Below are 18,167 nucleotides of genomic sequence, written 5' to 3' on the forward strand. Positions count from 1 at the left end.
CAGGATATCCATTATTCAAAAGACAACGTTAGTGACAAAGCAGTAGCACTTACATACCATTGTGTAGTGGTTGTATCTTGAACTTTGACGTGTAACCTAACACGAACGTCTCCCAACCAAGTCACCTACTTAAACGGGTCTTCAATGGAATCCTTTACCTTAAGGCTCCTCCCTAAGATAGACTTCAATTGTAGCACAGCAACAACACACAACGGCAATGACTTGTGACAGAACGGATGCAATCTGGAATAGTTTGAAGCTTCTAGACACAGATGGGAGTCCGAACGGAAAGTTCTCATCGTCCAGATGGATGTTGCTTGACTGATGAGAGTCCGGACGAAATACTACGTCCTTCGAACGGATGCAAGGGATTTGAACTTTACTGTTTTGAATTCTGCACAAAGTCTTCTTGAAGCACATAAACGAAGTGTAGACTCTGAATAGAACAATATCCCTGATTAAATAAGCAACATTACATAGAAGTGATTTTGTCCAACAGAATACAACCAATCACAAACTAAAACAGGATACTAACCACTTTCCGGTAGGGTTGGCACTATCCCGAGGGACCTGTAATACAACATCGATACCATGAATATTGTACGTATACTGTCATATACTAGAGTCTAGACCAATTCTAACCTTAGGTTGCCCCACACTACTAGCAAAGTCGTAATCGTGACCCCATTCATAAATGGTGCACCAGTCACAAAACAACCATTGGATCCAAGGCTCATCCTCATCTCAAAGTAACTTCTATAACCATAAGGTCAAGCCCATATAGTGAGCTCATGGTCGTCCTACCGCATGTACCGGTGTACTATGTTATACGATGCAAAAATTGTTCATTTATTAACATTGTAAAATAAGTAATACTCATCACGAAGTAGTATAAAATTTAGTAGGCTCGTGACATATCATTTTAAACATAAGGCATGCTGAGTCCACCAACATATCGCACATTAACATAAGACCAATTTTGTAAATATTTACTTACCTCAAATGCTCATCCGTAGGCTCGGACATCTTGAACTATCACTACTGCGAAACATACCCTAATATTAACATAATACAACGAGAGTTCTAACTCATGCCCGTAAAAATCCTCAATACAACCTTAATACTCTAACCTATTATTAAAATCCTAATTAACTTTTTCTTGTCACTGTCGAACGTTCGGTCAAATGCAACGAACATTCAAGAGGTACCAGAATACATAAAAAAAACTCAAAGCGCATACCCAGACCATTCTCCCTTATAACCAAGGCTCAAAATAGCTTTATAACATGTTAAATCATAACAACATGAGAGTTTGTGAAAAATAATATAAGCTCCCAATTCTTTTGAAAATATTCCTTTTTACGAGAGATCAATGATGAACACATCATGATATGTTTAAATCTCATTACAATACATGATCAGGATACTCATAATATGAAAAACGAGTTTAAAGTTCAAGGTTTACCTCAATGTAGTTATACCACACCAAGTTCACATCTTCTCTCTCTAAGATCTCTCTCTCTCTCTCACTCAAGAAACAAAGTAGCAATGATGCATGAAGGTGTAAAGAAGTTTAAAGAGCGTGGAGGTGGGGGTGGGGGTGTTTTAAATAAACGAGATTTGAAGGAAATAAAGCTAAATAAGGTGGGTAGTAGGTTAAAATTGCTCTTCAAATAGGGTCAAACATTCGGTGTACTGTTTAGAACAAAGACAAGAGTCCGCATTGAACATTTTAAAGATGTTTCGAACGTCCAATGTACTGTTTTTTAACACAAAAAATGTCGTATGAAAAATGCTACACATACTCCCACTTGAGAGTGTGGGAGTGGAAGTGTGTGTAGCATTTTTCATCCGGCATTTTACATGCCTTGCAAATTTCGAACACCTCTTAGACTAACGTATTTCTTGGGGCTATTTTGGTAAGAAATGAAACCACTACTTGAGTTTGAATATTCAATATTTGTTTAAGAGTAATGCTAGATTTTTTATCCAATAGTGATTTTAAAAGCCATGTTACATTTAGGGAAATAAAAGGGGTATATGAATCTTGCATATAGTATTATTACTCTAATCCAAAGCTTAGTTGGGAGTGTCACGTCAGCCTTGTTGGATAAAAAAATTCAATAGTGATTTTAAAAGGCATGTCACATTTTGGAGGATAAAAAAGAGATAGGAGTCTGGCATATAGCATTATTACTGTAATCCAAAGGTTAATTGAAAGTGCCGCGTCAGTCTTATTAGATAGAATTATAACATCTAGCATCTCTCTTATGCTAAATATTGGTAGTTTGTTCTATAAGGTAGGAGGAGGGTTGGTTCTTCATAAGTGATCAAGATATAAATAGTAATCTGAAACCTATATTTAATATTAAAAATAAGAAGATAGAAGGGTTGGTTCTTGGTAGTTTGTTATCTAAAACCTATATTTAATATAAAAATAAATATTCAGTCTACTAGATATAAACATTAATTTGTCAAATATTCTCCAAACATATTGTTGAAAGCTCTATAGAACATATACAGAGATTTTAGAGGGAGAGAATGGACTATTCTGTTACTGACATGCCCCATACTAACTTCGCAATATATTGAGGTAAGTTTTAGTATACTTAAAAACTATATATTTAATAAATATGTTGTTGAATGTCTACTTCTTACTATAACCATCTTCGACTGTTAATAGTTTGGTTATTATATTTTCAAAATTTATCCGACCCATTCCAATGTTTCGCTAATTTTTTTTTTTTCACAAATACTATCAATTTTACATACAATATTTCAAACACGATAGTCACTGGATGAATTGGCTATTCATTCAAATAATATTGGAGGAAGCACTCAATGGAACTTTAATTTATTAATAATATTTCTATGATAAAACTCATGAGACGTCCGAGGCCACAAGGATAAGTAGGATTTTCAAGCAAATTCCTAAGACGAAATTATTAAAGTAGGGGAGAGTGTAACACCCTAAAGTTATACTCCACGAAATTAAGGTAAATTAATTATGAGGAGAATAATGTTTTTGCCATTTTGGGTCGTGAAAGAGAGACATTAGTTGTGATAGATTGAAACGAACACTACAAAAATTAAAACATTAAAGGGGCATTGCAAATATATAGGGTGATAGTTAGAGGTTGGTAAATATAATTTTTCCAAAGATTAGACACTTAACTAGTCGAAAAACATAACTAATACGAAAAAGTCCACATACCCCCTCAAACTATCATTCAATTGATAATATTCTCTTCAAACTTTCAATTAGAACAATGTCTTCCCAAAACTATCAAAAAGTTGTCCATATCCCCAAAGCCTAGCAAAGAGACAAAAATTACCTTACAATTTTTTTCAATAAGACAAAAATACCCCCAGAAATTCAAGAAAATAAAAAATAAAAAAAAAAAGTTAAGTAAAAGGTAATTGTGAAACAAATTGTGGAAAAGTTGGTAGGAGTGATTGGATGGGAGAAGTTTCTTCATTCTGTCTTGCCGGGCTTGAGGGTTGTGATATCCATGCAACTGAGTAAAGAGTTACATAAACGTAAGGATGGCTTCTTGAAAAGCAGGAGAAAGGTTTCGGATTCTTTTTTCCTTTTCTTTTCTAACCTTAATTGACATATCATTGACGGAATCCAGTTATAAATCTTTGAATGCCAGCAAAATCAGATACTATGTCCAAACTGCGGAAGCTGCCTCTCATATCATTTTCCAAGTACTTTACAAGACACCTGCACTGCTGCTCACCATTTGTCTGCGCAGAGAAGATGGGAAAAAGAAGGAAAACAAATAAAAATCAGCAAATTGAATTTTAAAGAACTAATCAAATCCAACAAAAGTCCGGGGAGTTCACATCTGGCTCAAGCATGTTATGTTATGTTACAGTAAAGCAAGAAAAATATGGAAGCAGTGCCACACATCAGGCTCTCTCTTCATGGCCTTCTTTTCTAAGTATTTATTTAATGTTTTAGTGCTGACTAGTATCCCTGTATAATTTCATAGAAAATAGTAACCATTTAAAATTCCAGAACATTGATCTTGCAGTATCTAGTGTGAATTCTATGTGCAAGTATATATGGAAATCTTCCTCATATATGAACCCACTAGAAGCCATGTTGCAGGAACAAGGGGACAACAATACAGTGAGCATAGGACTAGAGGTACCCAGAAAAAATGGTTTTCCTACTGTCTTGCCAATTAAGGCAGATTAAGGACTCCACTAATAGAATTTGGGACGGTTTATGAAGAGAGCAACCTGATAAAGCTTGGGCATAGGTTCAAGGTAGAGTTGTCAGGTTTCAGAACTCATTCAAACTAGATAATAAAGTTGATAAAATAACCTTGATGTTACTTGGGACTTTGATACTATGAAATGATGAGTCCAAGTCCCTTGGGATTGTTGACATCCCTTCTCATGCTAATCCAAACAACATAATTTGAAATTTGGACCTTACATAACTCACCTCAAAGCGAAACTCCACCTTGAATTCTTTAATTCAAACAAAGCCCACAGATATTTTGTGTACATGTTATTCTGGATGCAGTAAGCAAGTTATACTCAAAGACAGGTGCCTCCTGCCAAATGTCTCAGAACATGACATACCTAATTGTTTTTAAGTATCTCTATAAGCTTTTAATCAAAGAAGTTTACATGCTTGAGCCACAGTCATCTAAATGTCCATCTTTTGTTAATTTTTCCAGCCGCGCAGGGGGTGGTCTCATTTAAATGTCTATCAATGCCAAAAATCTTAAAGATTCAAAAATAACTGTTCCATCGAGGCCCTTTTTTTTAATACTTATTTTCCATGCCAAAAGCGGGGGGATGAACCAATTCTGTAGACTTTGCAGACTCTCTTATTGCTATAACATTATCAATGAGTAGAAAATAAAAGCAAATAATAAATTTGGTAGTAAGATGATTCAAAAATTTGAACTTTGAATTCTATGTATTGAAAGATCCATACCTCAAAAATGAAAAATCCACCAGGTTTTAGCATTGACGCAGCCCCATTGCAAAGATGGAAGAGATAATCCATTCCACTAAGACCACCGTCTAATGCAAGTCTTGGTTCATGTCTACCAACCTCAGCTTGTAGCCCAGGGATATTGTCACTCGGTATGTATGGTGGATTACTTACAATACCAGCAAGTTTTCCTTCCACATCCTTCAATGGTTTGAACCATGATCCTTGCCTTAATTCAATTGCATCCTGAGTGGTTTCTTATAAAATGAACCATAAGAATGACCAAAATAATTAGGGATTTTGAATTTAAGTAAAAGGTGAGAGAAAAAAGTTAGAAACTTCAATTGCTAATCAATATACTTCTAATTTTTCCCAATAAAATGAGTCTCTTTTTCAAAGAGGTTAATTTCCATGTAGCTAAAGTTGTAATTGAGCCAAATATTGAGTGTTCAAGCTTAATTCATTTAATTTTATTTCAAACACAAGCTAAATTCAAGCTAAATAATCTATTCAAACTCCATTCATTTATTTTTTTGAATAAATTCGAGCTTGTTCACGAGTTATTCAATTAACTTATTTATTCATTGTCTATATTTTTTTTATAAATACATCCTAATAATTAGTTAATCAATTTTAAGATTTTATCATTAGAGATAATCAATAAATTTTTTTAAAAAATAAAAAAAAAATCAATAAAATCATGAAAAGTAGGCATATTAGTAAAGTCTAATGCAACTGCCCAAAAGAAAAGAGTTTTGAAGAATGACTTTAAATCCATCATCGTCCTCTCGCGGTCTTCAAAACTGCTATTATTTCTTTTCCCTCCAATTACACCACAAAAGACAAGACAATACATTTTCCACATTCCTGCACTCTGGGGATTGCCACTCAGCCCTTTCCAACAATCAAAAAAGTCAACTACTCTTTTAGGCATTACCCAAGTTAGTCCAGCACAACTAAAGATAACACTCCATAAGGCACTAACAATCCATCCTTAGATTATCCATGGTGAGAATCTTCCCTAGAGCAGCCGACCAAGCAAACATCGTCACTCCCATGAGAACTTTATTCCGCCAAATACTCTTCCAAAGGGAGTTTCATTATGGGGGACAATGACATTATAAAACAATCTAACGTCAAACAATCCTCTCTTGGAAAGAACCCAGCATAACTTGTCTTTACCTCCTTGACTCACTCTAGAGGAATACCACAAATTGAAGAATGAAACAAAGACTTCCACCTCCCAATTAGGAGACCCTCTGATAAAGCTTACATTTCACTTATGAGACAACTGCAAGCCTCCAAATGATCCGCCATAGAGGCATCCTTAACACGAGCTATACTATACAAATTTGAGAAAGCTTCATTCAAGGCATGATCTCCACACCACATGTCATTCCAAAATCAAACTTAAAGCCATCTCCCATCTCAAATCTCGTATGACTAGAAAACTACCCCCAAACCCTCCTGATAATTTCCATAACCCCACCCCAACCCATGAACCACATTAAAACACCACTCACGGTACTCACCCCATGAGCTAGCATACTTCGAATCCACTACTCTCCACAAAGCCTATTTCTCATGCATATAGCGCCGCAACCACTTCTCTAAGAGAGCACAATTGAACAGGTTTAGGTTTTGAACCCCCAACCGACCTTCAAAAATCGAACGACAAATATTAAACCAACTTTCTAGGTGATATTTGAGCTCGACCTAGCCCACCTCATAGGCTTCTACAAATGGGGCGGCTATATCCGTAACTGCTAACCACTAACCGCATAACCACTTTTAAACCGCCTAGGGCAGAGCAGTTAGCGGTTTTAGGGGTAGGAGTAGGAGGTTAAGAACTGCCAACTGCCTACCCTTATATATAAATAATATAAATATTTATACTACGTATTTAACATCAAAAATAACATCAAAACGACATCGTTTAATGTAGGTTTTCCCTTATACACAGAATAGGGTTTTTGGTTTCATACTTTTCATTCATTTCATTTCACAACGCACTCGCAGCAGTCCTGCACACCGTCACCTCCTCTCTCAATCTCTCGCCTCTTTCCCATGTACATACAAATGCTTTAAATGATGCAAAATCATTGAATGTGAAATCTGATCCAACAAACTTTAATCTACCACCATAGTATACTGAAGACAAGAGGGCCATAAATGCCCTTACTTCTTCTAGGGGATTCACCTCTGAGAACTCATTAGGCGACCAAAGAAATGAGAGATTTATAACTGGAGGTAATCTATGCTAGTAGTGATCCTGGCTTTGTTTTGTTTTGTTGTTTCTTTATTTTGTACTCATTTATTAAGAAATTGCAGTAACCAGTGGCACATTAGATGCAATCAAAGAAAGGATGAGGAGCATGCAATTAGCAGCAGCTGCTGAGAACCGAGATGCAGGAAGCAGGCCACTGATGTCCATGAATGACAACGTAAACCATGGATTTTCTAGTCAAATTCCTCATAAAAAAGCGGTTATCAACCGCTAATTATAGGTTTTAATAACTGCTAACTGCCTAAGCGAAGGGGTTGCCGTTGTTTAAATTCAATAACCGCCTTAGGCGGTGGCGATTAGCAGTTAGAGCCAATAAACGCTAACCGTAACCGCTTGTACAAGCCTACCACCTCACAAGAAATCCAGTTGTAGAACCATGCGATTGGCAACATCAACCGGGAGGGGAAAAAGAAACAAGAAATACGGAGGCAAATTGGATAAGGTGCTCTTGATCAAGATAATCCCTCCACCCTTAGACAACAGCAGAAAGCATTTTACTTAAAAGTCTCCATGATAATGACAAAGGATCTCCCTGTCTCAAACCACGAGAGCTACTAAAGAATCCAGAAGAATTACCATTCACCAAAACAGAGAAACGCACCATAGAAATACAAAACTTTATTCAAAAATGTCATTTCTCCCCCAAATTGCACCTCTTCAACAAATATAATAAGAACTCTCAATTGACATGATCTAATCATAAGCCTTCTTAATATCCAATTTGAAAAGAACCCCAGGCTCACCATATCTGATCCTACTATTCAGACATTCATTAGCTATCAGAACAGAGTCAAGGATTTGCCTACCTCAGACAAACACAATTTGAGGCTTCAAGATAATCTTCTCCACAACCCTACTCAACCTATTAATGAGGACTTTGGCATTAATCTTGTAAAGTCCACTGGACTAATTGAGCGAAAATCTTTAACATTGATAGCCCCGAATATTTTTAGAATGAGAGCAATGAACATGGCATCAAAACTTTTTAAACTTACTTCTAGCATGAAAATCATGGAACACCCCCAAAATATTTTCTTTGATCACTACTCAGCAACCTTGGAAAAATGTCAAAGAAAAACCATCAGGGCCTAGCACTTTATCTTCATACCTTTCACCACCTAAAGCACCTCACTCTCTTCAAGCGGCCACTCCAACCAAGAGGCATCGTCCTCCTCACTGAAATCAAAAGCAAGGCCATTCAACTTGGACCGCCAACTAAACTGTTCGGTAAACAATCTATAATAGAATTGCACAATGTGTTCCCTAATCTCAGTGTGATCTGAAAAAACTGAGCCATTGACCAACAGAGACTCAAAAGAATTGTTTCTCCTATTCGAGTTAGCCACACAATGTAAAAACTTCGTACATTTGGCCCCTTCTCTTAACCAAAGCGCTCTCGAGTTTTGCCTCCAACCTATTTCCTCCAATAATATATCCCTTTCCAAATCACTATTAACTTTTTTCTTCCTCAATTTCTCTTCAACATTTAAAGCTCTCTTCCTCCAAACCATCAAGAATACGAAGCTCATCGAAAAGATTCTTTCTCTGGTTCTCCACATGACCAAAAACCTATTCATTCAAGACTCTTAAATCGGCTTTCAAAGCCTTAAATTTACGAGCCAAAATGAAGCTTGGACAACCCTGAAAATGATTACAAGACCACCATTGTCTCTCTGTCCAGAAGCCTTTGGCCTTCAACCATATATTTTTTAACTTAAAATATCTTTTGCCACCCTGAACGCCGCAACAATCAAGAAGAATAGGGAAATGGTCTGAGCAAAGTCTAGGTAACCTTTTTTTAAGACAAATCAGGAAACTGGGTTTCCCATTCCGGAGAAACAAGAAACCTATCTATTCTTAACCAAGAGGGAGGATCCTGCTTGTTTGACCATGTAAAATACCCTTCTACAAGAAGAATAGCCATGAGGCCCTAATCAAAAATAATGTCAGAGAACTCCACCATAGCAAGACAAAGAAAAATTTCACCCAATCTTTCACTTGGAAATCGAGTGACGTTAAAGTCTCCCCTAATGCACCACAACAAGTTCCACCAACTAAGCAAGCAAGTGAATTCTTCCCAGTAAAAATCTTCTATCACAATCAGAATTAAACCTATATACACCCGCAAAAGCCCAAGAGGAACCATCTTTGATGTTTCAAAATGAGCAGGCAACAGGAAACTCCCCCACGCCCTTCAATTTTATCCTCAATCCTCATATCCCACAAAAGCAAGATACCACTGGAGGCCCCTCTAGAAGCTGAATAACACCAGTCCACATGTTGACAACCCTAAATCAACTGCAATTAAGTTTCATGGAAACAAATAATATATGTCGTCCACTATCTAAGTATGTTTCTGACTTTGAGGCATTTATAACCCTCATTCAACCCTCTCACATTCCATGATTAAAGCTTGGACTTCATTAAGAATCAATCAAAATCCTCCCTTTGCCTCTGCCACGGCTAGCACTACCACCTTTCATGTCATAGTTGATGGAATAAGATAACCTTTTTAACTCTCTACTGTCCTTGTTAACCAAATTGGAACAAGAAGCCAACTCCTTTTGGGAATGACTCACTTCAATGGCCGTAAACAAGGCCATAAGCTCCTCTTCAAAACCCTCACACGAAATCCCGACAATGAGATGAATTCCCTTCACAGTCTATAGCACCCAAGCTGAAGATTTAGCTCCTGCCCTTTATTATTAATAGATGGGTGACATGATTTCAAAGGAATGGGCTCTTCCTTAGAAAGCACCTCCATTTCCAGACAAGACGGGGATACATTAACAAGAGAATTACTCCTATTCACATCACCCACTTCACACCTCACCATCTTATTAGAAATATCAGGCATGGAACCAGCTTCCCCCCTTGGGCAACGAAAGCCTACTATGATGTTATATGTATAGAACCCCAACTAGAGGAAAAAATTATCTCTGATGATACAGCTATTAATTGAGCCCTCAACTCCTTGTTTCTCAAGCAAACCGAGTTAGCCACTATGACTTCATTTTGGCCTATTTGCTGAGCCAGACAAGCAAACCTCCAGACCTATTATTGTTGCCACCAAAGTTTGAAACCTCAACCTCCTCACCCCTATTATTGTTGTCGCCAATGTTTGAAACCTCAACCTCCTCACCAGCAAAATCTGATGGATGGGGGAGAGTCAAATGCTTTGGCTTTGACCTTCAATAGTGGGCTTTGGATAAAAACATGGGATTTAAGCACGAGTTGCGCCTCTCTGAATTTTTCACAGTCGCAAATTCTGCCTTATCCAGTTTATTAAAATCTTCAAACCCAATCGATATCAAACCCTCATCTAGAAATGTGAGAACCCAATCCACCTCACATTTTATATTCTCCATTTGGCTTCTCATATTTTGAAGGGTCCCACCGACACTGATCACATCCCCCCTACGTACATCCACGCCTCCTGATGTAGCACGAAAATAGTGAATGGAGGTAGTCGTAATCCTTCCTTAGGCAACCTTAGGTACAAACCCAATGGTCTTTGCATCGCCCTCCTAGCGGGACAACGCATGAGGGGCACACTTCCCTGTCACTACCGGTGCCGTTGGGAATTTCTGCAACTGCGCAATTGCCCTTCCTTACCTAACACCTCCTCCACAAAGGTCTTTCTGCCAAACCATCAATCAGCACCTTTCCTTTAGATACCGAGGAAGAACCACCAACCACATTTAAGCCAGAGGGCTGATGTGGAGGCCAAGCTCTGTTCCCCTTGCCAAGAGAGAGCTCGAGGAAAGCCACTTGCTTTCTCAGCTCAACGACACAGCTTCTTCAACATCCCCCCCCCCCCCCCCCCCCCCCCCCCCCCCCCCCGCGCTGAACTTCACACCCCTCCAAGATTACAATAAAGCCTCTCCGACCACCACCCCTCCAAGATTACAATAAAGCCTCTCCGACCACCACCCCCATATGTTGCCATCGTTAGAAACCGGCCAAACCTATTAGAGCATCTCTGAGCTATGAAATTTTGTTCCCATCCCTTAACATTCTGCCAAACTCGAACACCTCTTCTCTTCAAGCCAACTCCTCCATTCCGGTCGCCAACCAAGCAACAATCTTCTTACCCAAAAACATTACTCGGGAACCCCTCAACACCTTTCAACCGAACATAGGTAAGTCCCCCCTTATACTACCAAGAACTCAAAGACTTTTGCCTATTAAAAAAATAAATAAATAAAAACCTTGGAGAACCCATTACCAACACCAAAGACTATAGCCACACTGGCACCAAAGAGAAGACAAAAGAAAGAAATGTCAGCACACACCGATGAGAGAGACCCTAGAGAGAGAGTCATGGTCACTTTAATGGTCACTTTTTAAACAAACCTGTGTAGTGTTGTTCTAATAATAAACACCCCCCCCCCCCCCTCCCCAAAAAAATAAATAAATAACATCTCAGGAGTCTTTGAACTTGCATTTGCATTATCTAAATGTTGTCTAAGAAATCAGAGAACCACCATACTTTAGCCCGCTGTATGTTCCAGTTGGGAGGACGGACAAAAAGAAAAAAAGAAAAAGCATACTCGATAACTACTAAAGGAAAATTATTCCCATGTATGAAAAATTCCAAACAATTTGGACATTACTACCATCAATTATTTATCTGAAAGGTTCTGCTAGTTAATTTAGTAAAAGAGTATCTACTAGATTTCCCAAAAGTCCTAGCTAGGGCAATGACTAAGGTTAGCCTGCATATTTATTCTCCAAGATTCTTTTGTGTTAGGCACTTTAGACAATGACTTGATAATGCACTTATCAATTCCATATTATTGATTATAACTGTGCATGTCAGTACATCTTATTTAAAGAAAACATATTATCCGGTCAACAAATATTTCCATTGCATCTCTGGTGCAGGAAACTCTAATCCCACAAGGAAAACAGGACAGAGTTTACACTACAGCATGAAAATTAGGGCTATGGTTTGATATAGCAAGATCTGTGGCTGGTGAGGGTTTGATAAAACAGGAAATTAGGAATGCAGTCAAAAGTTTTGATCCAACTTCCATAAAACATAATCTTTTTTTCTTCTTTCATTGGTAAGTCACATGCCCACTCAATGGGTCTTAACTCATGACCTCACCCTCTACTTTATTCTTGTGTGGAAGGAACTGCGATATGAGTTGGACATCAATGATATAAAAACAAAATCCTTTAGGATATTTCATTAGACGCAATAGCAAGACACTTAAAAGAATTAACGGATGTGGTCTTTTTTCCTACTAAATTGAATAAATCATAAACTGGAGCCCATCTTTCACGTTCTATGTTGAATAAATGATCTACTAGAAGCAATTTAATAACTTCAAGCATTTCATTTTGACAAGGAACAGGGAACAATAGATAGATTTTGGGATGAATACTATTATTGTGTTTGTGATTTTCATGTGAAATTGATGGACGCAGTAATCCTTATATTAGAATGATGTGTTCACTAACCTGCAGACCATACCTCCGCACATTAAAAGCTGCCGCGGACAGTGCGATAGGGCTTAAATCTGTTGCGATGACTGTTCCACAACTCCCTAAAATCCTCCCAATTCCAATAGCAAGTGCACCACTTCCAGTCCCCAAATCTGCCCACAACCCCTCTCTTAATCCTTCATCGTCTGAAACCACATCAGCCACCAAGTCAACAATGTGTTCAGTCTCGGGTCTTGGAATCAAAACCCCCTCTTGGACACTCAAAACCAAGTCCCTCCAATGCTCACAGCCAACTACATACTGAAAAGGCCTTCTCTCTTCAATCCTCTGCTTCCACAGATTGTAAAGCTCCTGTATGCCTGCCCTTAATCTTACATTTGTCTGATTGTTTCCAATACCCAATTGGGAAAATACCGAGTGATCTTCAATCGCATCTTCCATGAGCCACTTAAGCTCCCTAGACAACAGGCTAGAGTCTGGACCATTGTCTGAGTCCAGAAACCTTGTCCCAACTGAAGAAGCAAGGTTTTTGGCCCAATCATGCCAGTTTCTGAGGTCAGGAACGGTAGCTGAGTGCACTGGTGGTCTTAGAAAGAGCGGAACTTGAGGTTTTAATGAAGTGGGTAGGGAGGATAATGAAGAAGAGCAAACTGGCCGATGAAGATTAGTACAAATAGAGGGTTTAGTAAAAATTGAGAAATTAGAGGGACAGCATGCACTTGTGAAGCTTAGCTTCATTTTTTTTTATTTTTTTGGCAATCAAAATGGCAGAAAACTCAGGTCTTCCTGTGCTATAACTCCATGATTAGACCCTGGGGAAAAAAAAAGGGTGACAAACTTCTATGAGATTAACATTACCCAGCCAATAAATCCACCTAAAATTTGAATCCACTTTATGGCCGCAAAACTTCACGAAAAAGGGAAAACCGGATGTTTAACGTTTGAGGCTTTTTTTAATGAATTAAAAATATTTTCTAGGCAACCAAACGAAAGGCAAAAACTGAAAGAAGAAGAGTGGAACCTGGAAAACTCCACAACCAGTTTACGAGGAGAGCTCCTCGTTGCTCTTCGATTTGGTCTTCAACTGGTGTGTCCCTGTGTGTGAGAAAGAGAGAGGGAGAAAATTGAGTGAAGATTAGAAAAGACGAATAGTGAGACCACTCGGTGACAAGTATGACTACAAAGAAAGGCAAAAAAATAAAATAAAAAATGGCTAGTAGAGTACACACACCAAAAAACAAAAAGACAAAAAAAAAAAAAATTAGGAATAATTATCTTTTTCATACGAGCTATCATCACCTATTGTCAACATACCACTACAAACTAACACTTCGACCATAAGAGAGCATTCAACTATAATTTTCTTACCTTTATCCAACTTTCATCAGGAAATCTCGTTAAATCGAACAGAATATGCAATTCTTAAACATTAAATTTTGTTTAAAAACAAAAATGCCGTAAACAGTAAATTAATAAATATATATATTAAACCTAATATACATATTTAAAAAGAAAAAGGAAAAAGAAAAAGAAAAAGAAAAAAAAAAAAAAAAAAAAAAAAAAGGGCAGCCACTTCCTTGGGGGAGGACCTCGCGGGCCACCCCCTTAGTTTCCTTTTTTTCGCTTTTTTTTATTATTATTTGTTTAATTTTGAGGGTATTTTTTGTAAATTTTGATTTTAAATTATGGTATTTGAGTCTTTTCACGAATTTAACGCATGGAAGGGGTGTAAAGATACAAAAATAGTAGTTGAATGCTCTCTTATGGTCGATGTGTTAGTCTGTAGTAGCATATTGACAATGGCCAGTAGTTCATGGAAGAAAAGGTAATTACCCCAAAAAATAAAAATAAAAATAAAGAGATGTAATACGTTTACAACTTTTTTAAAACTCCAACAAATTTTTTTTTTTAATCAACCTTTGGATATGTAGAACCCATACTTAAAAGCTTTTTGAGGCAAAAAAAAAAATGTTAGTTTAGTAAGAAATTTTAATAGCTCTTTTTTCTCTAAAAGTGCCAAAGATGCATCCAATGGGAAGCTTGAAAATGAAGTTTTTCTATAGACAAAAGTTTTTAATTTCCAATGCAATCTCAAACTGGCTTTAAAAGTATTAACAAACAACTCAAAATACAAAAGTATTTTTCAATGCAATCTCAAACAAGCTCTAAAAGTATTAACAAACAACTCAAAACTCTAAACACATGCAAAACATTGTAAACTACGTTCATCTATATGTCACATCACAACTAAAAAGCAAAAAAGCACCATTAAACAAACCCAAGTTATCAAGTCTAAAAGGAAAAATAATTACTAAAATAGAGAGGAATAGATTACCACAAGAATAAACCTTTTACCTATCATGAAAATAAAGAAATAATAAAAAAAAATATTTAAATGGATTAGAAATAGATTTTGAGAGTTTCTTATGGGGTGTTTTTGAAAAGTAGCTAGTAAACTAGAAAAAAAAAAAAAAAAAAAAAAAAAAAAAAAAAAAAGAGAGAGTTTTTTAGCCAAATTTTATATAAGTAATAGTTAGTTTACTAGGAATACTGTTAAAGGCAGTGCCACACCTAATTTTGGTTAACTTGAGTGAATCAAATAATGATTATAATTTATCATGTGTCTCTCAGTGACAAACAGTGGACGACTCAAATTGTTGTGATCGACTAAAGTGATTGATCGTGCATGTCCTTAAGGTTATTCACATGAGCTTTATGTAATCTATCTTTTTTTAAGGGATTGAGATCCTTGGAAATTCTAAAATTTGTCGGGCTTGCATTTCATATTGAAATGTTCAGAATGAGTCACATCATTAAAAATAAAAATGATTAAAAAAAAATAGGTAAAAAAAAATTAAAGTCAAAATGGGTGGTCAGCCACCCTATACCAATGCTTGCTATCCCCAAAACTTGCTCCAACTTTACTTTGAGGAGATGATCGGCCACCTCCAAAGCAAGCAAGAAGTAGTCAACCGCCCCAAAGATTTGTTGGGGTTGATCGAACAACTCCAAAATATGCTTTTAAGGGTGGTCCGTAGGAGTGTGCAAATTTTTGGTTTTACAACTGCCACCCCGCCATCGGTTTTTTGCGTTTCAATCTCATTATTAAGGGCAATCCTATAGTCTCAACGAAAACATCTAGATAGTTAGGGTTGGCAATTCGGGTTCACGGGTCGGGTTCGTGTCAATCCGACTGACCTGATTACATAAACGGGTCTGACATGAACCCGACTCGTAAACCCGAATTGCCAATAATATATTTTTAAAACTTATTAATTGGCTTAATAATATTTTTTTTTATAATAATAAAATAAAACTTTTTAAGTAAGTAACTTAATCGATAAGTTGAGGAAAAAAAAAAAAAAAGAAGCAACAACTTGCACGGCAAGTTGTTCTTTTTTCTTTAATTCTTCTTCTCTTCTTTCTTTCTTCTCTGTTCTTCGTTCCTTCTTCTTTCTTTTTCTACCCGAGAACAGAGAGGGAGCGCGAGAGGAGAGAAACAGAGACGAGAGAGTGAGATTGAGAGATCAGAGAGACGAGATCGAGAAAGAGAGAGATGTCGAGAGAGGCTGAGAGACCCAGAGAGAGAGGTAGCCGGAGAGAGAGAGAACTGGCGACGCTGTTTCCGGCGGCCTGGAAGCCGATCCTTCGATGGCCAGAGTTGGGTCGTCGATCGAGGGAACCCAGGAACTCGAACCCGCCTGACCCGGGAGTGAAACCCGCAACCCGATCCTTCGGTGGTGGAGTCCGGTGCGATTTTCGGCGGTACCGGTGGACTTCCGGCGAACCAGAAGCCGATTTCCGACGGGCTCATGTGTTTTTCCGGCCGATCCATGAAGACCCGAAGCCCCGTGACCCAAAACCTGACCCTGTGACCCGAAGACCCGAGAGGAAGACCCGGTTCTTCCTGTGCGTTTCCGGCGACTTCCAGAACTGATTTCCGGCCGTTTCAGTGTGGTTTTCCGGTGGATTTATGAGAAATCCCCAAAGTAAGTGGTTTTGTAAAACTAGATTAATTCTTGGTTTAATCTTGTTGATTTACGAAGTGTTTGATGACTTTCTGGGATTTGGATAATTACTAATTTTGGGTTGAATCCGTGTGGATTGGAAGCTTGATTTCTTGTTGGAATTGTTTGGATGGATGGATTAGTGACCCCTGTTCTTAACCGGCAGTGAGTGTGTTTTGATGGGTCTTGTTTAGCCGTATGCGTGTGTTTGAAGTGGTTAACTTTGGAATGGGTTGTTGATATATAAAATGGGTTTTAGTTTACAAACTGTTGAAGTATTCAGTTGGATGATTCTTTGACTATGTGTGTGTATATAGATTTGGGTTTTAGGCTGATTGCATGTGTTCACTGTTTGGGTATACTGTAACCATGTTCTTCCTCTGTTTCGGCCAGTAGTGTGTGTGGATGGGTTTTTGAGTGTTTGGCCGAGTGTTAAAGGGTAATTGTGATAGTTTTAGTTTGTTGATTTTTCTGTGGGTCTTTTATGGAATTGATGTTGTTGGAGGAGGGTGGTGAGTTTAGTTGGTTGTAAAATAGTTGTGGTTGATTCTTTGGAGTATGGAGTGTTGGACTAATAATTAGAGGACTCAAGGGAATTTATGTTTCAGGAGGGATTTTACGTGGTTTAGGCCGATTGAGTTCATAGTGAAATTCCTAGAATATTGGCGATTTAATCTATTAAGTGGTAATGTTAAATTATAAATTATGCTGTAATTGGATAAAGATTTTGTATATAGAATATACATATAGGATAATTTGATTTAAGTCTTAAAACTGAAATTTCAGAACGCTCCGCTAAATTCATCCCTGTGTTTTATTTAGGTAAAAACTCGACCCCAACGCTAATGGCTAGTCCAGGTAAGGGAACACAACCTAAAAACCCCGGCAAAATTTTAATAAAACTTTTCAAAAGAAAAAGTTGGGGATTTTCTTGAAAACTCCTTCATTTCGCTATATTGATTATCACTTTAAATTCTGTCATGATATTACTCTCATTATCAAATGTGATTGGGAAATCATGTGATTATATGATTATAGCTTTCAAAGTATGAATTGTGAATTAAGATAATGGAACTATGGTTCTCAAAATGTATATGAGCTATATGATGATTTCATGAGATTCTGTATAGTTTTATTTGTGCATCATATCGTATATGTTGCATGTGCTCCTTGTGAGCGGATAATGATGATATTATCGTAATTATATGTGCATATATTCCACAAAGTTTTACCCCACGACTGAATCGTATTTTGATCCGGATCCATTTGGATAGCGTGGCAACCACATCAAAAATGTGGGCTATCGGTCGGGAGGGCTTCACCTAGGGAAGTTCCTAATCCGTCGGCTCTTCTCTGTAACGACAAGCTGAGCATATTAGGTCCTTCGGGATCAGTCCTTTTGGACGTGCCAAACGTGCGCCGCACATGGTTAAATTGCAGAGGTGGGCCGGTGGAGGGT

General features: G+C 37.6%; 1 protein-coding gene across 1 annotated transcript; it reads right to left on the reverse strand.

Moving 5' to 3' along the window:
• Window positions 1-3,218: 3,218 nt before the first annotated feature.
• On the reverse strand, window positions 3,219-13,857 carry LOC133875729 (uncharacterized). The gene is made up of 4 exons (XM_062313940.1): window positions 13,723-13,857; window positions 12,717-13,513; window positions 4,961-5,206; window positions 3,219-3,750 (listed from the first exon to the last, which is right to left on the reverse strand). Exons 2-4 carry the CDS (start codon window positions 13,437-13,439, stop codon window positions 3,619-3,621), a joined length of 1,101 nt encoding a protein of 366 aa, XP_062169924.1. The 5' UTR covers window positions 13,440-13,513; window positions 13,723-13,857; the 3' UTR covers window positions 3,219-3,618.
• Between the last annotated feature and the right edge of the window lie 4,310 nt (window positions 13,858-18,167).

This window comes from Alnus glutinosa, chromosome 8 (assembly GCF_958979055.1).
Source record: "Alnus glutinosa chromosome 8, dhAlnGlut1.1, whole genome shotgun sequence".
Lineage (NCBI taxonomy): Eukaryota > Viridiplantae > Streptophyta > Magnoliopsida > Fagales > Betulaceae > Alnus > Alnus glutinosa.

Excerpts from the sequence above, each read along its gene's own strand:
- LOC133875729 (XM_062313940.1), bottom strand. The coding sequence starts at position 13,439 with ATGAAGCTAAGCTTCACAAGTGCATGCTGTCCCTCTAATTTCTCAATT. Across the intron at positions 5,207-12,716 it reads TGCGGAGGTATGGTCTGCAG|GATGCAATTGAATTAAGGCA; the intron begins GTTAGTGAACAC and ends GAAACCACTCAG. Across the intron at positions 3,751-4,960 it reads GTGGATTTTTCATTTTTGAG|ACAAATGGTGAGCAGCAGTG; the intron begins GTATGGATCTTT and ends TTCTCTGCGCAG.